Source organism: Aythya marila, assembly GCF_965140915.1.
Source record: "Aythya marila genome assembly, chromosome: 3".
Taxonomy (NCBI): Eukaryota; Metazoa; Chordata; class Aves; order Anseriformes; family Anatidae; genus Aythya; species Aythya marila.
Window position 1 is genome coordinate 80,341,062 of NC_139044.1, and position 26,543 is coordinate 80,367,604.

At 35.6% G+C, this 26,543-nt stretch overlaps 1 protein-coding gene across 12 annotated transcripts in view; it reads left to right on the forward strand.

Moving 5' to 3' along the window:
• The window catches only part of LAMA2 (laminin subunit alpha 2), a 375,103-nt gene that overhangs the window by 105,843 nt on the left and 242,717 nt on the right, over positions 1 to 26,543 (forward strand). For all 12 annotated transcript variants that reach the window (XM_082757554.1, XM_082757553.1, XM_082757545.1 and 9 more), the window contains exon 4: positions 5,019 to 5,261. In XM_082757554.1, coding sequence (XP_082613680.1) covers positions 5,019 to 5,261 — 243 coding nt within the window. The remainder of the gene's footprint in view (positions 1 to 5,018; positions 5,262 to 26,543) is intronic.

The window sequence follows — 26,543 nt, forward strand, 5'->3', positions numbered from 1 at the left end:
AGCAAGGAAGTGTTAAAGGTTTAGTTGTCAATAATGCAGAAGTTGCCCAATGCTAATGGTACAGCAGTTTCAGATGTGTCTTTGCAGACCACAAGGTGGGTAACAGAGAGACATCATCACACTAAAAACTGTTTACTTGTATAATTTTTAGCTCTGTGCAGAAAAGTACAGAAACCATAACATTGAAATATATGTTTTATTTCACATTAATAGTGCTGCATTAACTTGCTGTTGGTTGTACGAAAAGGAAATCTGAAAAATTTCATAAGATAATTAAGGCTACTCTAGGAAAGCATATTATTTTGTGCTATTCCTGGATCTAAGTAGTTCTATCTATATTGAAATTAATATTGTCATTATGGAAATAAAATATAGAGAATTCCTATGTCTGTAACAGGTGAGGAGATTAAGTTTTAGCTGTTTAGATTTCAAGGTTTCTTCATTGCTACACTTTGAAATGGAGACTAAAATTTGTCTGTAATAGATCTTTGTTTCTCAGGCTAGAGAAATACATAGGTTAATTTGAAATGCAGCTGGTAAGGGAACCTTGCATGACAATGAGAACGCTATTTACCCTGAACACTCAGTATGGTACTGGACCCAGACTAAGTAACAGCTCTTGGATCAATGAACAAAAAAACTTTTTTTTTGGATTTTTGATATTTTAGCACCAAAACAGAAGAATCGTCTTTTCTATTCTGTTGTCTAGGTTTGAAGAAAAAAATGTGAATACTGGCATTTCCATCAATTTTTCTTTCTTCACCATGCTCTCTCTCTATTGAAATAGATTATTTCTTTATTTCATAGAGGTAATGAAATAAAGAGGAAAGGAAGTGCTTCTTTCTATTATTTGAAAGTGCTGTAAAAAGAAATTACTGACTTTATTCTTCAGTTCTGATGTATATTAGCCAATGATGAGAAGGAAATATGGTCAACAGAAAGAAGCTATTTATCAGGCTTTCACAAACAGGTGAAGAGTGGATAATGGAGAAAACCAACAGAGAAAATTACAAAGAAAAAAGCTGACATTGCCAGAAAATTTACAGGCACTGACTCCTGTTTGGCTTAATGTAGCTTAGATATTCAATAGCTGGACAACTTGAAAGCTTTACAGTTTGAAATTTTATACAGTGCACTGTTTTAATAGATTTTTTTTTATTTTTTAAAAATAGGCATGTTATAATCATCTTTTACTTATGAGCAAAAGTTGAGAGGTATTAATAACAGATTTATTTTTCTCAAGGAGAAAAATGCATTTTTTAAAGGAGCCTGAGACTCTCTAGCAGTTGCATAAAGTGGAGGGAGAAAGCCAAGATTGGAGATAAGTGGATATATTTTTAAACTGTTTTTTTAAAATGCACATTGAAGGTTACAGTTTTGCAGGTACTAACTGAATGAGACTGAGTCTATTTTTGTCTAATTAGAAAAGATACACATTTCTAACTGAAGCTTGGTTTGCTTTGTAGACATACACCTTTAGGGCTTCTCAAGGTGTGCCCTGGTGCTCATTTTTTCATCACAAAATGCTGTGGTCATTCTGGTTTTGCATGACATTCTTAGCTATATAAGGGGACCTGGGGGGAGGGGGGGGGATGACGACACCAAAAAAAAAACTCTATGTTGCAATCAAGCGTGTGCATCTTTCAACCCAAATTCCCCATCTGGTAGTAACATTTCTGTTGGAAGCAGATCAGATGAACAGGAGAGGCACTGTCATTAGAAGGCAAACTGCAGCGTGGCAGGGAGCTGTTCAGCTCTCTAAACTGGTATTAGCTGAACCCTGCTAAGCATCTCCCCCCTCCTCCCCTTCCCCTCAACATTTTCAATTACAGAATTTCTAACTGTGAGCAGAATGTTTGAAACCTGTGTAACTGTCTCTCAAGACAGTGATACAAAGAAACGCAGGCTAGATGGTTGTTTGATGAATCTGGAGAGCCACTCCATCTCTAAATTAGGGTTTCTCTTACAGTTGGATGCTAGACTAAAATAAGAAGTTTAATTATTTATAAATAACCAATCATTTGAATATTCTTGTATCAAAACTGTATACTCTTATTAAAAAAGAAATACAAAAATCAAAACAATAATCTTTAGCAACATAAGTGAACTGAAATATGACTGATCACATAGAATCATAAGATATTGATACTGGCCTTTGAAAAAAAAAAATAATAGTGCAGATGTACACGTAATATTTAATTTGAGATGTCTAATGTTCTGTCTGTGTAACAGATGTCATGCCTGATTCCTGGTCATGTTAAGTACTAGGACTTAATGAACTGAGTAGCCTGATGGATGCAAGGATGCTGTGGCTCTGTGTCCCCACTCAAAAGAGAGAGTCCACCCAAAGATGCTTTGAAACAGGATTTAAAGAGAAAATAGAGAAAATAGGCTGCAGAGATCACAGTCTAGACAAACATGCTGACTGGACAACTATTTATGTCAACTGTTTTTTTTTGTTTGTTTGTTTGTTTGTTTTCTGTTGTTTTGAAACAGTAGTTCTAGTTGACTCATCTGAATGGATTTCACACTGGACTGATAGGTGTTTACCACAGTTTTTAACAAAACATGAGGAAACAGATCCTTGCCAAACTCCTCAATAAAGATAAATACCATGTTTACTTGGCCACTGGAATAGAATAATATACAACAATATAACTGTGGTAAAGAAGTACGTATGTAATTTACACCAGATTTGCTGATTGGAAGCCTCCTTTAGAGCTATTACATTACTCTGTTTGGAAAATGGAATGGAAATACTGAAAATCTCTTAAAATTTTGTGATACTCTATTTTTTTTCTCTCTGATGTTCTGACTTACATGAAAGATAGATTTATTTTTTAAATAGTAGTGCAGGTGGGAGTCAGGCACAATGAGATTTCCTGCTTCACTGGCTAACCCTATGCAGATTAATGATTCACTTCAGCTCTATCTCAATAATATTAGTGTAGCAAATTATCCTGAGTAGTAGGATGCACTTTTCTATGTCTTATGAGGCATACAGAAGAAGATACAGTGCTATAACTTAAACTGTACTTCACAACGTGTGCTTTGCAGATCTCACTACTGAGACAATTACTAGTGAAAATGATACCCAGGACTCATTTTGTTTCTCATCTTGAGGATTATGTTGTCTATAATTTGAAAATAGCTCAAAGGACTATTTAGACTATTTCCCTCCCAGTCCCGTAATTACACTATTGTCACATGAGCAGAGTAAGTACAAAAAAGGCACCAGCTGCACTTTGGCAGCTGTGTTAATGGACTATTACATGCCACCAGGCAGCTTGGTATTGCTCTGTTATGACATTTGTATCAGCAAACTTTGATCTCCAGGTTATGTTCTATTGGACTTGTACTTTGACAGATGTGTTCTACAGTTGTACAGTTACATCGTTTGACAGGTGTCATCTTATTGATGTTATTTTAAAAAGTAAAGTAGATGTGCTCCGTGTGTTACCCTGTAGAAAAAGAAGCTTGGTGTTACTATTTAGTAGGAAACTTGGCTCCATAAAGCAGAGCAATTTTACTTTTTTTTTTTTTTTTTTTTTTTTTTAATTGTGAAAACAAATACAGCAAAGCTCTTTAGACTTTACTGGTATTAGTATTCTTATGCCACTAAGCTCTAGCTTGATTTATTATAATAACCAAAACATGATTTGCTAAGCAGCTCCACAATAAAGGAAGGGTTACTCTGGTACCTGAAGACAATTTTCCAGTTGTTTGGAAAAGGCAGGTGTCAGTATTTCATCCATGACATAGCCTTGCTTTAAAAGCCATAATTTTGCCATCTTAAGTGCGCATATTATATTTTTTAAGCACTTTATATTTTAAGTGTGTCTTAAAATATTAATCTGCTGTATGATTGGCTTTTCTGATGGAAATAGCTGCTTCCTTTCCTTAGCCTTAGTTTTACCTCAGTAACATCTAGATGTTACTTGGTTTAAAAATAATAAGAATACTGTGTCACTAATGTACGTCATTCTGCAATTGTGAATGTATTGGTTGTGGCTTGCATTCCAGCAATAAGTAAACAGCAATAAGCCTTGATAAATCAATTGAAAGGGCAGGTGAAATGGACCATAATGAACACTGATTATGTGCTTGCATTCTGTTTATAGTGATATTTGATGTGTCTCTGTCCTGTAAAGCTTATTTATGGCCACTGTGCTGAGTCATGTGGTTTAAACAAGAATGTTTTATAGAATAGTTTCAGTAGGATATGATTACCTTTCAATGGTTTAAACCTGTGTTTTTTCTTAATAGCAATGAAGTTTGGCAACTTGTGAACATTGCAGAAAGTATTTGCGTATAAATACACAAGCAGAAACAAAGTCATTTATTCAAATTGAAAATACTTGAATATAAGCTTTGCAAATGTCTGGTGGAAACTGCAGCTTGACAATCACTTATTAAGTTATGTGAAATTTAGAGTGCTTTTTAATTCTATTTGCGAAGTCTGTACTGGCCTAATGCCAGAAGATTTGGGCTGGGTGTTAGGAAAAGGTTGTTCACTGAGGGGACTGTTGGGCCCTGGAACAGGCTTCCCAGGGATGTGGTCACAGCACTAAGCTGTGAGAAAATACACTCAGACACATGGTCTGATTTTCTGGTGGTCCTGTGTGGGGCCAGGATTTGGACTCAATGCTCCCTGTGGTCCCTTCCAACTCAGGATATTCTGTGATTCTAAGGTAACAAATATATATATATATATATATATATATATATATATATATAAACTCTCCTTTAATATTTCTGATATATATATATATATATCTATATATATATAGATAGACAGATAGATAGATAGATATATCAGAAATGTTAAAGGAGAGTTTATTTCTGTATTTGAAGAATTTTTATGGAATCTGAGGCCATATTGCATTTATAGGGAAAAAAATCGAACATTATCATATTTCCTCTTAGTTTGGAAGGTACTAAGAAATTGGAATAAGTTTAAAATCACATATTTATAGGTGTTTTAACATTTGGCTTTTATTTTTTTTCTTTTCTTCCAGATTTTCCAGATTGCATATGTTATTGTGAAAGCAGCTAACTCACCTCGACCTGGGAACTGGATATTAGAGCGTTCTCTGGATGGTGTAGACTATCAGCCATGGCAGTATTATGCTATCACAGACAGTGAGTGCCTGACACGTTACAACATTCATCCACGTCCTGGAACTCCATCCTATATAAAAGATGATGAAGTTATATGCACTTCTTATTATTCCAAGATCCATCCTCTGGAGAATGGGGAGGTAAGAGCAGATGTCACTCCATACACAGTAAACTGGAAGAAAAAAATATTTTGCAAATATGCAAAATAGCAATATGAGTCTTGAGTAGACAGAGTGGGTTGGCATGCTTGAAAAATGCAAAGGTGGTGTATTTGCAATTGTAAAATAAATAAATAAATAAATGTTATTTTATGTGGTTCGTTATAAATGCATGATATACCTATCCTCTAATAAGCATATTCTACAAAGTAAATAAAGAGATACAAGAGTTATTAGGTAGAACTGGGTGCTAGTACTTAGACAACTTCAGATGCTTGAAACATGGGGAAAAATCATGGACCCAGTGAAGTTGTTAGAAGATTTTTCTTCATGTTGCCATTTCAGTCCAAGTGAATAAGTTAGGATGTTAAATGCTAATAATTTTATTTAGAGTTTATTGTATTTAAAAGTTTGTAATTGACCCTCTGCCCTTGTCTATACCTATTAATTCTTCTATTGTGTCTGTTATTTCATTGTGAGTCCAGACACATGAATCATGAACCAGTCACTAGTTTTAACTGAGGGCATATAAAATATGTGGTAGAGGGGAGAATGAGGAACTCTGGTTGTAAGGACTCTTACCAGGCAAATGTAACAAATGTACCAGAAAATGCAGACTCCTTGACCTGTTAAAATGTAGAGAGGGAAATCTATATGTACCAAATTCCAGCTGTATATTTCTTCGCAGTTTAATTTTTCGAACACTTGCTCTGCACAGTAGTTGGTGATTCAAGGAAATGACATGCATGTGTACTAGATCTGAAGTATATATTTATTTACCGATTCTTTCATGTCTAATGATGTTCTGTGAAATTTTAACCTCAATATTTATTCTTCTGGTGAATGTTCCATTTTTTTAATAGTTTATTTCCAAGTAAAGAAGTACAAACTTATTCTCTTTTATTCTTCTACCTGGAAAGCAACATTCAGATGCAAAACTGTTAATGCATATTATTTTTGAGTACCAGATATGGAAATGTATACTTTATTTACATTCACAGGGAGTTTGTAATGCCAGGTGCAAAAGCAGGAAAAGAAAGTTTCAGTGTAAATATACTGATATACTTAGTATATTCTGATATACTTAAAAAAGTTTGAATCTAAAGTATACTTGTATAGACTATCAGACATGAAATCACTTGGACATCTATGAAAAGTCATCTCAAATACTTTGTGTGAATGCATAATTATATCATTTAAATGGGTATTTGTTCTTGTAAAATCTAGCAATAGCAGATAAAGTGATATTGTCAGAAACCGTGCATGCATAAGTGCTATGTTTTCAAAATGTCTTCAATTGGATGCTTTTTGAGGGGAGAGCAGAACACGAGTGAGCAGTTTATTGCAAGCGCCAAAATTTCATAGTTTCTTTAGGAGAATATTTCTGCAATGAAAATAGAATGCCAAAGTAATTATTCCAATGTTGCAATTGGTTTACATTGTTCAATTTCTTTGATTATCTGATTTTCTTGCAGTCAGATATTGATTCCAGTAGTCTGCTGTCCTCTTGGTTAAACCAATGTCTCCTTGTGTTCTTCATTGGCTGAGTTCAAAAGCAAAGGGTCTCTATTCAGCATCTCTGTATATAGCCTTGACTGAAACATTGACTTAAGTCCTGTTGACTTGAGTGGAACTTAATTCCTATCTTAAACGGGAAATTAATCATTTTTAACTTGGTGTGATGTGCTGGAGTTGGTGTTCTGCCCCGAACATAGTAAAAATGGTGAGCATCTGATAAACAGTTTCTTTAAACAGGAAAATCTGGAAGAAGGGAAGAATTCGTTTGTTCAATTCCACTCAGAAGAGTGAAAGTATTAAGTATGCTATGAATACTCTATGATAAGTGTATGATTTAAGCCTCCCAAATTTAATCTTACCTTGCACAGGTAATTATTAGTCTGAGATTTTGCCCTAAGACAGAAAAAGATAGAACTTTTTGAAATTAAAAGACTAAAGCTTAATTTTTATAGCAACTGGAAGAGTATCATTCCAAACAAGTTAATCAGCTTGCATTTTAACTTTTTTTTTTTTTTTGTAAATTAAATAGTAATTTAATCTGAGTAGCTATAGACAGCCTTATAAAATACACTTTAACACAGAATAATTCTTTATCATGTTTAATCAAACATTTAGTATGAAAAATAATGCAGTTCATATCAATATCAGATTTACCTGCAGTTTTTTTGGAGGTGATATTTGCTTGGCTCCTGGTCTTTCAGTGGAACTACATTTGCTTATTCTTATTTTTATTTACACTTATTTTTGTCCCAGGCTAGGATTTCTGTTCTACCCATCAGGCTTATAAGATTTATAAGACTGACAGAATTATGAAATATACATTAAGTATCTTTTCTTTCTTTTCCTTCAAAAACATTGAGCTGTTTAGGCACACAATTCTGGTGTATACTCAGGAAACCTGATGAAGTTGCTTAGGTAAACAAACTGGTTCCAAAGCCAAATCTATGTCTAAGTTAGTGTCTTAAGTTAGGAAAAAAAAAAAAAAAAAAAAAAAAGAACAAAACAAACAAAACAAAATATGTCCATTTTATGTGTACTTTCAATAGTGATTTACTAAATCACTGACATTTTAGTCAGTGATTGATTAGAGTATTTCCAGAAATGTTTATTTTAAGCAAAATAATTTGGGCATTTAGTAATGTCAGCATTTACATGACAAATATTCACTTGTCCAATAGCATAAATAAACAAGAACAAAACAAAACAAACAAAAAACGTGATTTATTTTCAGGTCAGTCTAAGCTGTTTATTTCTTTTAATTCATTACTTCTACAAGTTTACTTCTCTGTCACATGAATAAATAATCTGTAGACCAACAACTATTTTCATAGAATGATTTTATAGAATACTTTCATGAATTAAGAGAAAATTGTGTGATGAAAACTTCTGAATGGTGAGCACAACTGAGGCATTCTGAAATAGGGACATTTCTCCCAGAAGTGTATACTCAATTACAGAGGTGGTTAAGATTGTATCTACACTGTTTAAAATCACCTTAAAATATACCTTAAAAATACCTTTAAAAAAAAAAAAAAAAGCTTTCTTCAGGCATATGTAGCTTTTGAATACTTTGTATAGGTTAGAACAAAATATTAGTTTGTTGTTTCTGTAGTATAAAGTAATTCTTTGTGCAAGCAGACATAGAAAGTTAAATCCAGTGAAGACAGACGGAAAAGGGTTTAATTTATTTGATACAACTGCAAGTGCCTTTATTAAGAAGTCAAGAAGAAAAATCTCTAATCTTCTGGAAAACATTGAATTTCTTAATAATAAGGTTTTCTGAAAGTATAAAATCCAAGAAGAGAATGTGAATTTATTTTTTTCCTTATAAAAATCTTAATTGGAATAGCTAACTGACTAGTCCATATGAGTGTCATCATGTAGAGAAGTGCTGTCAGAAGTTTGTTTTTCAATAATTATAGTAATTATAGTTGCACAGTAGTTATGTGAACTTACAAGGAGAAGTCTTTCCATTTCTGTGGGTAGAATGTCAAAGGACATTTCTGCAGTTGGGTAAAGTTTACATTAAATAGAAGTTAAAAATACTGAGCATGATCTGCCAGTTTGGTAAGCAGATTTAATATGAAAACAAGGGATTATGAGAGTAGAAGCTGAATTGGTTGTAAATGAGGAATACAGAAAGGGAAAAATTCCTACAGCCAAAACATTTTTATTATTCAACTCTGAGCATGAATTTCTAACCTGATGTAGCTTGATATATGCACAATAGCATTTGACTTTTGTCCCTAAAATTGATATGTGACTTGCTTTTATTTAGTGCCTAGCAATTAATTCCACATTCTGGTATCTGCTGTACAAAGAATCACCTCCTATTGTTTTGTTTTATTTTAGTTCCCACTGGTTTCCTCTGTACAGCCCCGATTATTCTACTGGAATAAAAGTCTCATGAACTTCTGAGCAGTCAATCTATATTTACTTTCCTATTTATTTTTTTTTTCATTTTACAGATTTCTGTCATGTTTTTACTTAAATAATCTCTTTTTCAAGATGAAGTGTCCTATCATAATATGTTGTTCTTCATATGGAAGGTATTCCATAAATTTCTTCATCTTCTTGTTATGTTCTGAACTTTTTACAGTAAGATTATGTTGACTTTGCAATGAGGAGACAGAATTTGAGGTGTGGGCAAACTACAGATTTATAGTGGCCTAATTGTGTTTTCTCCTTATATTTTCCTATAAACTTGCTTTTGACTTGTTTTGGATTGCGGCTGATCGTTGTTGCTCACTGATGTCTAATGTTTTCTCTAGGAAAAAAAAATAAACTCTATATAAACTGTCTACCACTTCTGCCTCACTGGCTTCCTTCCCATCTTCATGTGTTAAAATTTGTATGTTGTTTCCTTTCTCATAGTGATCTTTCCATAGTTATTTATTTTACCTCTTCATGATCATATGATCATACATACTTCACCAGATCATATATACTTCCCCTCTTTTTTTTTTTTTTTTTCCTTCAAATCAATATTGTTTTCAATTTACTTCTTTACCTTATAATATTCTCTAGCAGTTACTCTTTTCTCACCTTTCCTACAGTTCTTAATGTACTAAGATGCCAAAGCAGTGAATGCAGTGCGGGTATTTGTATAGACAGATATAAGCATATTGTGCTGGCTAGATCAATTGAATGGACTGTGTTGTACCTCAAATGTGTTTAATATCTTTAGCATGATTCTACTGCCAGAAAAATTCCAGACATTAAATTGAACTGTCTTCTGTAAGAATATGTAAGAATGTGCTCATGTAGCTTTTGTGCAGGCCTTTTCTTAAGGTTGCTAAGACTTCCAAAGCATAAAACCTTAACCTTGTTTTGTCAAAAAATTCAGACCTAAGAAAGGCCATGTCTTTACAGTGGGAGTGGTAGTACTAACAGCTCATCTTAACAGACTTCTTAAGTGAAAACTTCACACAAAGATTCCTGATCAGAGAGAATACCAGGTAGTGGATTCATTTCAGCTTCCTCAGTTCCTTTTTTTCTTTCTTTCTTTTTTTTTTTTTTTTTTTTTTTTTAATAACCGTAACTAGTGTTAAATGTAAAGTATTTGGCAGTATTTTCAGAAAGGTATTAACACTAATACATCGTGCTTGTAAGAGATTTCTGGGATGCCTAACTATTGATTAGTAGAACTGCATTATTATGCAGTAAATTAAAACTGCAGTATTGTTTCCCTATTCAGGAAGGTTCAAAATTAAAGACCAAAAGAAGTTGGCAAGTGTTTTCTGTGTCAACAACAGAGTGTAAGGTTCTTTCTTTTTAGCAAGGAAACTCTTCCTGCCTACTATATTGCCATAGCCAGCACTAAGACTAAAGCAGAGGACTAATGGAGGGCACAGGGGGGAAGTTATGGTGGGAGTTCAGTAACCTGCTTCCTTCTTTCTCCACAAATGAATCTTCTTGTCACCATTATTATAGTGGTGAGAATGATACTGCAATCAAGGTGATACTTGTGTTGCTCCTTCAAACACTTTACATCCTTCTTTTGTGATGGTAGCAAGGTAAATGTAAGGTCAAAATTTTAAATCTGCTTCTGTAGTTAATAAAGACTACGTGTATTCATTCATTAGTTTTTATTTTCTTTAGTCAAGTGGAAGTTCATAGCGTGTACTAAACACATAAATAGGATAAATAGAAACAAGAACCTTAGTAATAGTCGTTTGTTATTTTGTTCACTTGCCATACTAACTATTTGATTGCTGCTCCTCTGCCCCTTTTTATATACCTCTGTGCTGCATGTCTTAGCTCACTTTAACCTTCCCCCATGCCCTGGTAATTAGTGTCCTCTGGGCTAGTGTCAGACCAGCAATGCTGGGAACGTTGAACTCTGCTACTCTCCAATATTTTCTTGCTACTTTTCTCCTCCTTATACCACATTGCTTGTCCCATTCACTATAGTCTCATTAATTCACAGAGAAGGAAGGGAAGAAAAAATGACTTGCAAATGAACTTCTAAGTGCAATTCTCCCTGTGGCCAGATTTAATCCTTTCTCACTAGGAGTCTGAGACTGTCAACACTAAGAGGGCAGAAGGTCAGAATTTTTGGAAGTATGCAAGACTGAAATGTATTCAGTTGTAGACTGAAAATGTTGTGATTACTTTTTTTTTCCTAATAAACAATTATATGATGCTACAGTGATTCAAAAAAAAATTTGCACATGTGTGGATAGCAGTATTGATGCTGCATTTATAATTGTTGTTTTAAATTTGACCTGAGCACTCTAATCTGTATTCAGCATCTCGTCTTTATTGTGGAATAACAATCTAGATTATGAATTGACTGTTCCCATTGAATTACAGTGGAAGGGTTTTGTTTTGTTTTTTAAATAGGATGAGATGTAGAACAGAAACCCATATTGTAAAATAATAATAATAATTTAAAAGATAAATAGCAGAAATCAAAAGAAAGGTTCAGCTGGTAAAGATTTTATCAGATACTATCCTTGCATCCAAGAATGTGCTCTGCTTTTCTTTTTTTTTTTTCTGCTTTTTTTTTTTTTAGATTATGGGTGCTTCTTCTTAAAGATCTTTTCTAAGATCTACTAAGATTTTAATAAAGATCTTTGGATCGGTTTTCTTGGTGAAGGCTTTCTAATTTAATTCAGTTCCACCACTTCACTCATTAAATGCTTACTGCTTAATGTTTTGGATCACACCATACTTTGTTCCCCCCTGTTGGCCTTCATTTATAGTTTGCTTCCCTGCCACACACACACCTTCTAGCTACAGCAGATTCAGGAAGACTTGCAGTCAAGCTGTGGATTTGGATATCACCTTGTTGTGTATGATTAGTCTCAAAGAAATATGTTACATTTGTATGATGTGAGTTTCCTTTTTTGTGTGCTATGGAAGTATAACTTAGCCTAAAACTTATTCATGGAATATGGATTTTCTTCAAGGACTCTGGCATATAAACTTTCAGTTTTCAAAAATAGAAATTAGAACAATCATGAAAGAAACAGTTTACAAAAGAAGGAAGACAGTTTTGAGGTTTAAACAGAGATTCACATCTAGTTCATTTTATTGATTTTTTTTTGATTTTTTTTTTTGTGTGCATGTCTTTCTTCATTTGATTGAGTAAAATTAAACATGAGCAGCTCATCTGGGGGGGGGGGGGGGAGAAGATATTTAACAAATGATTGCAAAACCAATTGGTAAATTTTACATATTCCAATGCTATGTTGCCTCACTAATGTAAAACTATTGATTAACACTTCCTGATTTTCTTTCATTTACTTTCATAGATATTACTTTCATAGGTATGTAATAGGAAATAACAGATGAGGCATTTGTCATACATGTGCAATACTATTGGAAATTTTTGGAAACATTTAGAATTTGATTTTTGATTTGATTTTATTATGCATGATGAAAACAGTCTTTGTTCAAATATTGTACAACTAATCTAGAAAGTCAGTAATTTAATTACATTATAGCAGTAGTTAATGTTTACCTGAGAAAAGGAAAAGTAGTAAATTTTTTAGATTGATAGTTTCTACTGAACTTGAATTTCTGATATTTAGTATTTAGTATTATAGAAAACAGAGTGGATATAAAATGTATAATGTACTTTTAAATTATGCACCAGAGAGGAAACAACTGTTGAAGCTATTTATAAGTAGCACAATCTGTCATTATTTTAAAAACAAGAGCAAGGATATTTACTGGTGCATCTCTGTTGGCCAAGTTAGAATAAAGATTTCTTTTGTGTTGTTAGTCAGACAGTCCACTGTCCCTGAGCAGAAGCTCATATCATAACTTCCATGATTTCTGGAAAAATAGAAAAAATGATTAATCATATGAATCATAAAACTTAAAAAGCAATAAAGTGACAGTATGCAAAGTACATACTCTACACAACAGTCTTTCAAATTGATAAGATGATTTACCTTTCTTGTTCTTCAGCATCCTTTACTTATTGATTGTAATTCTTATTGAACTGAGATGAGTTACTCATCTTTACACAGATCTATGCTAGTTTTTCTATATTATGTCAGGAGAACTGGTGTCTGTACATGTAGTTTTCTAATTCAGCACATGATTTTAGTGTTACAAAGGGAAGTGATATGTGTAAGTCATGGTATTTGCTTGTACTGACCCAAATATGCCTTCTTTTTGGGCCTGATAGCTGATTTTTGGACAGTAGTAGATTTCATTCCAGTAGAGAAACATTGTGTATTTGGTAACACAGTGATTTTTTTTTCCTCCTATTGTGCTTGATGGGGGAAATGAAGATCCTCAGCAGATGGTTATCTTGGGGGTGGAGGAACTTTTACTTGAAGACCTTTCCCACACAGCTGAAATACTTTATAGAAAATTTTTCTTACGTGAAATACAATGTGTAATCACTTTCCACTAAGAGGTAAAACCCCAATCATTTATTTACTTTGTCTATTGCAATTTGTGTAGGATTATTCCTGATATGAGGAAAATACAACACCACTTTCTGAGTGGTTTTCGTTTCTTAGTTTTGAGTAATTGCTACCAGTCATGAATAGTTACTGGGAGGAAGAATATATATATAATAGCTTAATTCTCATTTTAAATCAGTTTGGTGGCCAAAGGCATAGAAGGGTTTACATACTTGGTAAAGATGATAAGCAGCTGAAAGATGCAGAAATGAGACAGAAAAAGCAGTAAAAGTTACAAGGTAATTTAAAGCCAGGGACTAGGAGAAATTTAGTGAGTGTCTGTGGTTCAAATAATAAAACCTTTATTATCAAAAAAGTGTATGATTTTTTAAAAGATAAGATTCATTAAAATCCATGCAGACTACATGGAGAAGTAATTTTGATCAATAAAATGTCACCGAAATACAGACATACAAATAGGCGAGCCTAAGGCCAAACATTGGTATGCTCACATTGGTATGTGAGCGCTAACGAGGTTGTGTAAAAGAAAATTAAACCAAACAGTATAGTTCACCCAGAGTTTTCATTTTAAATGGAGGTATCACAATAAATTGATAGAAGGGAAATTAGTAACTGAGATGCTGTAATATCAGTGTACAAATGCTTTGAATAAAGTCCAGAAGCTAGATAAGAAGGATGGGGAAAGCACAGAGCCGATTTGGGTGAGTAGACAAATTGTATCAGAATCAGCACTGTAACTGACAGAACTGATATTTCAAGTTTAAATAAAAAAGTTAGGACTGCACTACCACATAACCAAGGCTAAGGAGGCTGTGAAGGCAAACATGAAGGCAAACATAAAGACTGCTAGCTTCCCAGAGGCAGGTAAACTGTCACAATGGAGTAGAAGCTGATTTTTGAGTGATCTTAAATGTTCCTATAAGAAGCAGTCTATTTGGTGTATTTATAATAAAGGAAATAACTTGAAATTTTGTGAGAAGAGTGCAAGGTAGGGTGGTTCAAAATGCTGTTATTTAAAGACTGTTCTGTGAAATGGCTGTAGTATTCTCACTATTTTATTTCCTCCTAAAAATATTTGAAAACAGCCAATACATCTCTAAAGATGAAATTGTATTTTATATGTTTCTTCTTAAACAATTAAGAGTTTATGCATGATACTTATTGAGAAAAAATCCTAGATTATGCAAATAAGGTGCCAGGATAAAATACCAGAGTATGCAATAGGCATTACAAAGCAAGAAACATCATATACAAAATCTTGTTCTAGCAAGGAAAGTAAGATTTTGGCAAATTAACCTAAATTTACAGCGATGCATGCAAAATTGAAAGAGAAACAAAACACTGCCACCCCATACCAAGAAAATGACTGTGTGAAGTGCCTAACGAACAAGATGAGAAGCTTTTTCAAGTTCATCAAAATATTAAAGCTGAGAGGCAACTGAGGTATAATAGGAGTGTCAAGGACAGTAAGTCTATTGTAGGTGACAGCATTGGAATGGGTTGCCCAGGGAGATGGTGGAATCACCATCCCTGGGGGTGTTTAAGGGAAGGTTGGATGTGGTACTTCGTCATGGTTTAGTGGGTGATATTGGTAGTAGGGGAATGATTGGACCAGATGACCTTGGAGGTCTTTTCCAACCTTCATGATTCTATGATTCTATGAAGTCTGTTCCTTGAACTCCCTAAAGACTTAAAGAAGTAGTCACAGTAGAGTGTCTCTTTGTTTTAGAAAATGTTGGACAAGCTTCTGAAGGAAGAACAAATTTAAAAACAGTAAAGTCAATACTACTAAATCACCAAGTCTAGACAGTTTTTTGGTCAAAGGTTCAAAAGAAAAGTACCAAAGGTGCTAAATGAATTAATTACTTGTGTGGTCAGCCTTGCTTTACCTCCATAGCAGAGAAATGGTAAGGTGGAACCAGATTTTCAAAAGTGTTCCAGAGTGAATCTGGAAATGTGCAGACTTCTAAGTCTTATTTCTATGCCAGGTAAACTAATAGAAGCATAATAGATAAAAAATTATCAGGTACATGTATAAATGTGACATGGAGAAGAGTCAGCATTGTTGCTTGGAGCAACTAATCAGAAAACACAGAACTCACTTCCAAATCTATTGAATTGCTTGAAATGAATCAACAGGTATGTAGGTAAGAGTGATTTTGCCTCTTTCAAGACCAATGACCAATCCAGTGGCTGTTAACAAGGTCATTTATCAAAACTGCAAAGAAATCATAAGCTAGGACACCTCTTCCTGATTGCTCATCATTTAAATATGGGAAATAAAGGTGTAAATGTTCACCTGAAGAAAGGTAACGGTGCAGTCAGTCTATTCATAAATAATCTGAAAGTGACCTAATTAGGTGAACAAGGTTTTCAGATATATAATTACAGGAATAATTACATTTTAATTTGACTGCAGAGAGCTGCTGCAGGATCTGGATGATTGTGATTAATATCAAGTAAAATGCAGTATTGACAAATGCAAAGTGCTCTGTATGTAAGAACAAATAACTGCTTGCATGTACATGTTGAGGGGTTTTCTGTGGTTACTACCACTTAGAAAAGAGACCTTTCGTGGAACATTCTCCACAAATCAATTCAATACCCACTTGTCTTCAAAATCAAAATAAAACATTATGTTTCAAGAAAAAAATCACCCTGTGCAAAGCAGAAAAAATTGTAACAAACAGCATTCTACACATCCTATTCTGTATGCTCATTTTGTGAATATTGTGAGTGATTCCCATTTCACCACTCTTAAAAAAAAAAATCTAGTAAAAAAAAAAATAGCACAGAAAAAAAAGATCAGAGTAGGGGAACAAGTATGTGAGAAGGTATTAAATCAACAATGATACTTTAGACATGAAATGGTCAGAAACCTTTTCATAAGAAACAATGCACCAGTTTTTGCACAGAATGTACTAAGCCATGGAGTCAAGAGTGCCCAAAGTATAAATGGGATCAAAATCTGTTAAATAGTTTCATGGGAATTAAGTTCATTAAGCAGTCTTAAAAATTCAGTTATAAGCTCCAGTTAAAGAGGTGTTAAGGCTACAGGTTGTCAAAATATAAGAAAGGTATATGACAAGCAAACAGACTTAAAGTAGAATTATTTTCCAAAGCATCCCTACTGGCTGCTATTAGAGACAGAAAATTGACTAGTGATGCATTTGGTGTAATGTTCTCTGGTTGTTTTAATGTTTTGGGTCTGGTGTTGGTGTGGCAACAAGTGACTAAGTGGGGAAAGGAATGGTGAAAACCCAATGAAATAAATTTAAAAAAAAAAAAAAAAAAAAAGCTAGCTTATTATACATGTTGTTGTTTTTCAGATTTCATTTATTGAAAATCTGGATAGTCAGCTGAATATGAGCCAGCAGTGTGCTCAGGTGGCCAAGAAGACCAACGGCATCCTGGCTTGTATCAGAAACAGTGTGGCCAGCAGGGCTAGGGAGGTGATCGTCCCCCTGTACTCAGCTCTGGTGAGGCCGCACCTCGAGTACTGTGTTCAGTTTTGGGCCCCTCGCTACAAGAAGGACATGGAGGTGCTTGAGCGGGTGCAGAGAAGGGCGACGAAGCTGGTGAGGGGCCTGGAGAACAAGTCCTACGAGGAACGGCTGAGGGAGTTTGGCTTGTTCAGCCTGGAGAAGAGGAGGCTCAGGGGCGACCTTATCGCTCTCTATAGGTGCCTTAAAGGAGGCTGTAGCGAGGTGGGGGTTGGTCTGTTCTCCCACGTGCCTGGTGACAGGACAAGGGGGAATGGGCTTAAGTTGCGCCAGGGGAGTTTTAGGTTAGATGTTAGGAAGAACTTCTTTACTGAAAGGGTTGTTAGACATTGGAACAGGCTGCCCAGGGAAGTGGTGGAGTCACCATCCCTGGAAGTCTTCAAAAGACGTTTAGATGTAGAGCTTAGGGATATGGTTTAGTGGGGACTGTTAGCGTTAGGTCAGAGGTTGGACTCGATGATCTTGAGGTCTCTTCCAACCTAGAAATTCTGTGATTCTGTGATTCCGTGAAAATATAAATAGTAGAGAGTTTGACAACTTTAGTTTTTGTGTCAAAAGTAAGCAATAGTATTTTTGTAACTTTACAAAAATTATCCATAGGAGAAATGAACAAAAAAAATAAATTGTTTTCATGTACACAATCCATCTCTTGTATTTCACAGAAGATTCATGATATTCCTGGCCTTTTCTATTTGTTCTCTGCTATCTGCTGCTTAGGAATATGCATTTCTTTTCTCTTAATTTTTCTTACATTAGCTCCTGTAAAATATTTCCAGGTTTGAAAAGATCAGGTTCGAAGTTGGAGAGGGATCAAAGTTTCTTATTCTACACCTGAATGTAAGATTTCTTCTTTCTTTTTAAAACATTATAAATGCTTTTAAAGGCACTGAATTATTACCATTCAAAGGGATACCATTTGTTTTTCAAAAGTGTGTGTTCCAAATGATATGACACAGCTTTTGGTACAATTTAGACTCCAACACAATACAGTAGTTGTAATGGACTTTACAAGATATGGGTCTGTAATGCAAAAATCCAAAAGAGTTTAGTTTAAATTTCTCCAATCCAAAAGTCTTCAGAATTGTAGTCTGAAACAAAAATGCTGGAGTAATATAAAACATATTGCTGAAGTTTATTTAATGATAACATTCAGAAGCAGATGTACTTGCTTACTGGTTTTAACAGCATTATTTTTGTATCCTGAAACCCTTGCCCTTCATTCAGGAACAGATTAAATCCTCACATTCTCACTCTTTTACATCAGTGGTTGTGTTTGGCAGCCCTTTGCAACTGCTTACATCTGGACAAGTTTCTGTGGTTTGCTTCTGATTATAATTTGTCTGTAGTTCCACAATACACCCCACAGTACACCTAATTCAGGAAAGATTCTACTGGAAAGTGCCATGAGTTTTTATGACAATCATATAATGAATAAGGGAAATCATAATATCTTGGTAGGAAAGTTTTGTTGTTGTTTTTGCTTTTCTTATTGTTTGTTTTGGCATAGTTAGTCCTTCAGTTAGCTTTTTGGGTCAGTATGTTTTTTATCAAAATATTCAGGAAAACATAATTTTCCTGTTCTAGTCATTTATTTAGAACTACTTGCATCATTCATGGTCATTGTTCAAAAGAACAGTATTGCTTTCAAAATAATAATGGAAAAATGGCCTCTTAAGATAATGTACCATTTTTCTTTAGTCTTTTTTTTCTTTTTTTTTTTTTTAATATGTGTTTGACAGACCTCTATATTTTATCCTTTAAGCAGAAAGGTGGTAGTGGTTAATTCAGCACTACCAGTGTGTGTCACCTCTGCTTGATCAGAATCTGAACTAACATAATTTTCAGAATTGCACTGTACCTGGAGTTGCCATTGGCATCCACATTTTATTTTCTTATTTTCTTTTCTTTTTTTTCTTTTTTCTTATTTTGCTCCTAGTCTTCCTGCTTAACAGCAACTAGGTTAGGCAGTAGCTCTGTGTTGCTGACAAAATGAAAAATGGAATGACACTGGTCATAACACGTTTTCCGCTATCAGAGGTCAGATCATTGTTGTATATGGTGAAACTTAAAACAGCTATTGTTTGTTGATTTAAAATCATATGTCACATGTGGCAATGTGTTAAAGAACCTATAACAAAATGCTGATCTACCTGGTCATAGATAACTTAAAAATACTAGGTCAGTATTTTTTGTCTTTGAGAATGTTCCTGAAGAGCCAAGCCTTTACGTTTTGCATGCAAACTTGTTAGTTATTAATAAGCATATAATACCTCTTTAATGTATTAAGAGATGGAGTTTCATTTACAAGTACACTTTGAAAAGCCAGTAACACATTGCTGTGTTACATTATTCCTGGCCTCACATTGTATTGCCTGAATCCCTTATGGACTGTGGTATGCCTAGCTGTTGCTGAAACTATAGCATGGTGCAGTGTTTCCCCTTAGTTAAGAAAATAAAATAAAAACTGGAAATGACAAATATACTCTCAGGATAATCAAATTGCTTATTATTCTGTGATTTATTAATAACTATTGTTCTGACAATGAGCAGTCTGTTTAAAAGTATGCAAGCTGATGTCTGTGACAAATTATTTCTTGTCCAAAAATGACAAGCCTGAGAATTACAGAAACTGTACAAAAGCAGTGGCTAGAATAAGCAATATAAGTTTCAGGTGAAATTGGAAACAGGAAAATGACAAAAGCTAGTTAATCAGAAATTAGGAGATGAAGTCCTATTTAGCCTAAGCTGTAGGGTATAGTTGTCAATGACACAATAGTATTTGCTAAATAGTTCATTAAGCTGACATTTGCCTGTATTCTTTGGGGGAATGAGTTAGTTGAGATAGAGTCTGACATGCATAGCCCTTGACATTTTAATGCGTGCTTAAGCACTGCATTTAAAGCAGCTCTTGTACTCATTAGCTAGTCGCAGAATGGAGTTGTGCTTTCACTTACTAAACTATTAATTTATTAAGATTGTGAGATACTTATTAGAACTACAACAAACCTTGCCAAATACATTATTTTCTCATATACAATTATCATATATATATTTATGTAGAAAAATTGAATGATGAGTTTATGATGTACATACATATGATGTACATACGTGCTTCTACTATTCTAGTTTTGAAACCAGCTCTAATGATAAGCTAGTGCTTGCACTAAGAAAACTCACAGAATTTTTATCTTTAGTGTTTAGATATAAGATGTCAAGAGATTAATTAATCAACAGTAACATTAAATCTACTGCAAATGATCTATTTGCAACAGATAATTAAAGCCAGTATTAGATAGGAAAATTATGAGAGCTACTGAATCACCTGTGGAAAAAATGATGTTCTGTATTGTCCATCTTCATATTAATGTGCTTGCATAACTTGAATGTAAATCTTAGAGTACTATACTCATTAAATAATTTTAAGACTGACATATCTGTCTTCTCTGCTGCTGATTATCATGTAGCAAGTCTTTTTTATGCAGGACAGAAGCTTTTCTCTCCTTTATGCTGCTGTCTGAGATATTTTAGCGAGAAATTGACCTTTTTGGAAAATGTTTTAGGTTCAGAGCACTGCCTTACACAGAAAATTAGGCTTGAAGCCCACAATCTTGATATGATGGCCAAAATAAGCTATGAGTAGTTAAAGTGAATTCTTTATCTTTTCTAGCCAAAAATCATCATGAAATACTGGTGTTCCTGCTCCATCTTTGTGACAAATGACACTAAGTAGCCTTCATGTATTATGAGAGAATTATATCTTCTAATTTATTGAACGTTCAGCACAATATGCATCAGTGAAAAGCATACTGGTTAGTGATGTGGTTTTCTTGAAAGGAAAGTGAACATAACTCTGTGCCACATAGCCAAACAGCTGTTTTTTTTGTTTGTTTGTTTGTTTGTTTTGGTTTGTTTTGTTTTTTTATATCCTACAAACAGCTTGAGATTGACTGCATTCAAATTGCTTGGCAAAATAACCAACTTCAAATACCAAAGTTCTAAGTGAAAAAATATATCACTTGGATTTGAGCGTGTATATTTTAAATATGAATGAGAATATTGTGCTTACTTAAAATTCTTAAAAACTTCATTTGTTGAAGTGTGTTAATCTTAAGTAATTTAGTTGATTATAAATTTTCATGCAAAGCAACAGCATTTTTACTGTTCCATTAAATAAAACAACAGAGGCAACTAACATGATTCCCATGTTTGCACATCAGTTAATGCAGAAAGGTGTATAGATAGATGGCAGTGCAGAAACAGTGTGTGTGTGCTCAGCTATGTTAGTAATACACTACTGGGCACAATACCTAGCACTGACTGGAGCATCTACCCCAGTACATCAGAGGCCTTGACTCAGACTGAGTTCCAGGGGGAGGATACAGCTCTTCACCTCTGGGTCTGCAAAAAGTGTCTGGGGCCTCTTGCTGATGTTTGGACAGAAAGAGATTGTGTCCTTGTCTGCAGAAAGTTTGCTCTGGTTAGGGATTTGTGTCACCAAGCAAAAGAACTGCAGGAGGATGTCAGCAGACTGCACAATATCAGTAGTGACTGGAAAGATATTAACTGATTTTTCTCTGGGACTCTGCAGCCTGAACTCACAACTGTAGCAGAAGAGGAGCAGGTGGAATCTTTTTGCTTGTTGGTTCAGAAATGGAGACTCCCATGGTGGCGAAGACTGGAAATTAGTGACTTCTTGTCACTAATTGACAAGCTTGTCTGTGGGGAGCTTCAAACCTACAAGCTTACCAGAGAGACGGGGTGGCATAGTTCACTGAAGTGCTGCAGTGGAGCTTTTCCAGGCCTCAGAATATTACCCCATTGTTTTTCTATGTGGGCACAAATGATATTGCCAGGGGAAACCGTGTGACTCTGGAAGAAAGAGTCAGGAGCTTGAGGGGCCAGGTGGTTTTCTCCTTATGCCTGCCATTGAGAGAGAAGAGCATGAGGAGGACCCACAAATCCTGTGGGTCAACAACTGACTGTACCACTGTCATCAACAATATTGATAGCCAGGCGGGGGGTGGGGGGGGGAAGCTTTAAACTAGGAACAGCAAAGGAAGTAGATGACGTGGATTTGTCAATGACACAGACAGTGAGGTTGAAGGCACCCTCAACAAGTCTGCTGACACCAAGCTGAATGATGTGGTTGACATACTGAAGGGAAGGGATGCCATCCAAAGGGGCCTGGACAAAGTTGAGAAGTGGGCCTGTGTGAACCTCATGACGTTCAACAAGGCTAAGTGCAAGGTTCTGCACTTTAGGCTGGGGCAATCCCAAGCACAAATACAGGCTGGGTAATGTGGAGAAGGACGTGGGGGTACTGGTGGATGAAAAGCACTTAGAGCCCAGAAAGCCTACCATATCCTGTGCTGCGTGACCAAAAAAAAAAAAAAAAAAAAAAAAAAAAAAAAAAAAAGTATAGCTACTAGGTCAAGGGAAATGATTCTCTGCCTCTACTCCACTCTCATGAGACCTCACCAGGAGTACTGTGTTAAGCTGAGGGGCCTGCAGCGTTAAAAAGATACAGTCCTTTTAGAGCAGGTCCAGAGGAGAGCCATGAACATGATCAGAGGGCTGGAAGACTTCTCCTTATCAGCCTAGAGCAGATAAGGCTCTGGGAAGACCTTACAGAGAACTTCCAGCACCTAAAGGGGGCCTACAGGAAAGCTGGGGAGGGACTCTTTGTCAGGGAGTGTGGTAGCAGGACAAGGAGTAATGGCTATAAGCAAAAAGAGATTTAGATGAGGTATAAGGAAGAAATTCTTCACTATGAAAGTGGCAAGGTACTGGAACAGGCTGCCTAGAGAAGCTGTGGATGCCCCATCCCTGTAAGTGTTCAAGGCCAGGCTGGATGGGGCTTTGAGCAACTTGGTCTGGTGGGAAGTGTCCCTGCCCATGGCAGGGGGGTTGGAACTGAGTAGTCTTTAAGGTTCTTTTCCACCCAAACCATTCTGTGATTGTACAACAGAGTAGAATGCCCCCTCCCCCTCAGTGTAGAACACGCACACATGCACACACACACGCGTGGGCTGGTAGGCAAAGGGTGCTGGTTGATACAGACAACAGAGACTTTGAACACAACAAAACCTAGCTGAAAGGGGTCCAACTCATGTATGCATGTATACAAATGTACACAAATAAGGAACTGCTGAAAGAAAAAGAAAAAAACATGCATCATGAAGCTATTGTGCCCTTTCTGGGCAATCAGTGTGACAGGGGCCTAATAAAAGTGCCTGTTCACTAGCATGCAGCATGGGGAGCAGACATGAAGAATTAGTGGTCTGTGGGGAGCTGCAAACCTACAAGCTTACCAGAGAGATGGGGTTGCATAGTTCGCTGAAGTGCTGCAGTGGAGGAGTATAGACTTCAGGAAGGGCAGAAAGGAAAAGTGAGAGGTTTCTCTCTATGTTAGAGAGCAGCTGGAGTGCATGGAGTTCTGATTAGGGACAGGTAATGAGCCAGTTGAGTACTTTTGTGTTAGGATTAGAAGACAGATCAATGCAGGTGATGTTTTCAGTGTAGGTACCATAGGTACTGAGTACATATTCAGTGAGAAATCTGTGAGGCCTTCTTCAGACAAGTGGAAGGAGGCTCGCATTCACAGGCCCAGGTCCTCACTGGGGAATTGAACCACACTTAAAACTGCTAGAGGGAGACAGCACAAACCATCCAGGAGTTTTCCAAAATGTATTGATGACAACTGTTAACAGAAGTGGTTGAAGAGCTAACTAAGAGATATACTCTGTCTATACCTCTTGCTTTCAGAAAAGTAAGAACTGGTTGAGAATGTGAAAGCAAGGGGCAGCATTGGCTGCATTGATCACAAGCTGGTCAAATTCAGGATACAGAGAGGAGTGAACAAAGCCAAAACAGGTTCATACTCAACTCTAGGAGAGTGGCCTTTGGTCTTTTCAGGCAGCTGCTTTCAATAATACCATGGAATGAGTCATTCCCCACTGGACCTATAACTGTTTAATCTCTTTGTTAATGATCTGGATGATAGGTCAGAGTGCACTCTCAGGAAGTTTGCAAGCAATAGAAAGTTGAACATAGTGGCTGTTGCACCAGATGGTTTTGCTGCCATTCTGAGCTGCCTGGACAGGCTGGAGGAATGGGCTAACAAGAACCTCATGAAGTTCAACAAAGGGAATTGCAAAGTCCTGTGCTTGGCGAGGAAGAGTCCCATGCACCAGTAGAGGCTGGGGCCGAATGGCTGCAAAGCAGCTTTGCAAAGAAGGACCTGGGGGTCCTGGTGGACAACAAGTTGACCATGAGCCAACAATGTGCTCTGTTGGCAAAGAAACTGATGGTGTTCTGGGTTGTGTTAGTTGGAGCATCACCAGCAGGTTGAAGGATGATCCTTCCCCATCTGCTCATCAGTGGTGACAGCGCACCTGTTCCGTTTGGGGCTCCCATATACAAGAGAGATATGGACATTTTGGAGCAAGTTCAGCATATAGCTGGGAAGAAGATTAAGAGTTTGGAGCATTTGTCCTACAAATAGAGACTGAGAGGACTGTGATTATTTTACTTTGAGATAAGAATTCTAGTCACATGGTTAAATGGTCCAACAGTCATCTGTTTGGAACATACTTCAATTTCTCTCATACATCTTTGTTACAGAAGCTAGGACTAGATGCATAAGTGTAGCACCATGATCTGCAAAAGTGTCCATGCCCAGCAGCTGAGAACTGTTGGCTGTGCTAATTAATACCACTTCGAAGGGTGTTAGAAAGAGGCATTGCTGCTAGTGCTGAGAAGGAAAGAGTAAGTCAGAGATTGTAAAAATGAGATTCTCTGAAGTATTCTCAGCATCATGTTAAAGGCTAAGTAGGCAGATAATTTGGTAGCATAGTTAAGTATAGACTAGTGTATCACAATATCTGCTTTTAATTGAAGATACCAACACAACGGGCATGCCAGAAACAAGTTGCTCATAAATGACCAATTGGCTTGTAGAAGATGGGCTCTATGGATTAAAGAATAATATAGAATAAAATTAGAAAGTCAGCAGAAATAAAATAGTATATGAGATCTCTTTTAAATAAAATTCAGTACCTAAATTGGGACACCATATCAGCAACTTCCAAAACTGAAGTGTGGAATTGAGTGGGTCTTACCAAAGGAAGGCTGAAGTTGTAATACAAGTCTTCTGAAACCTTTTGGCAGACTGTGTAGTTGTCAGGATCAAAAGTGAAAGAGTGATTCTTAAACACCTGACCTCTCCTGGTGTGGATAGTAAAGGAATCTATGATTTACTGCACAACAATGCGCAGACCCCAGTTACAAGGATAACTGCTGTACAATTATTATGTAAAAATAATCAGAAAATTCTTAAAATGTCACGTTTCATGGGAAGAAAATCTGCAAAAGTACAATTTAAAAATAGAAAAGATGGTCAAACAGCTAAAAAAATTTCCAGGCAGCCTAGTTTGCTTGATGCACACTCAGAACATATACATGCTACATTTCAGAATGGTTCAAAAAATCCTACAGTATGTTTAAACCATAAACTATGGAAAGATAAAAGGTATTAAAAGTAAACTAGCATCATCTCTGAATGAAAGTTATGTATTTTCTTCCAATCAAGGATAATACATAGGAAAATAAGCTCCAGCAAATGAAATGTTAAACTACAGTAAAGATGGAAAAAAAAATGTTTTGAATGACTGAATATGAAGTTGAAATAAACCTTTTTTCAAAGACATCAGATTCAAGAAGTCTGTCACAGAACTTGTGAGCTGAAAGATGATCAAAGAGCATTCAAGGAAGATAAGGTCATTGCAGAAACGCTAAATTAATTATTTGAATCAGTTTTTGCTACAGAAACTGTCAGGAGAGTTTCAGTATTGGAAACATTATTTACAGGAGAGGAATTGTAGAACTCGCAAACTAAATTGTAAACTGAGGAAGTACAGAAATATTTGATAAATTGGATAGTGAAAGAAACACAGGGCTAAAATAAGTGAATTACAACAGTAACTGTTTAATTTATCAATTATAATCATGCTCAATAGCTGAAGAGCTCGTGGTGTCATATTAAACAGGATTTATTTTTTTTTTTAGTAACCTTGCTTAGGAATCCAAGGAAACTACAGATCTGGAAGCTTGATGCTAGTGCCAAGCTAATTACTAATAAACAAATCTGATAAAGAATAGAGCTCGTAGAAAGATATACTTGTTTGTTACAACTGAAGAACTAGGAATTAAGTGAAGTCAGTAGGAGACAGGTTTAAAACAAGCAAAAGGTGTTGTTTTTTTCCCCCTACAACAAGTAAATTAGAGAAAATCCTTATTATACAATGGACATAGCTTCTGAAAAATGAACTGAATTTAAGTTGAGACTGAGTTCATGG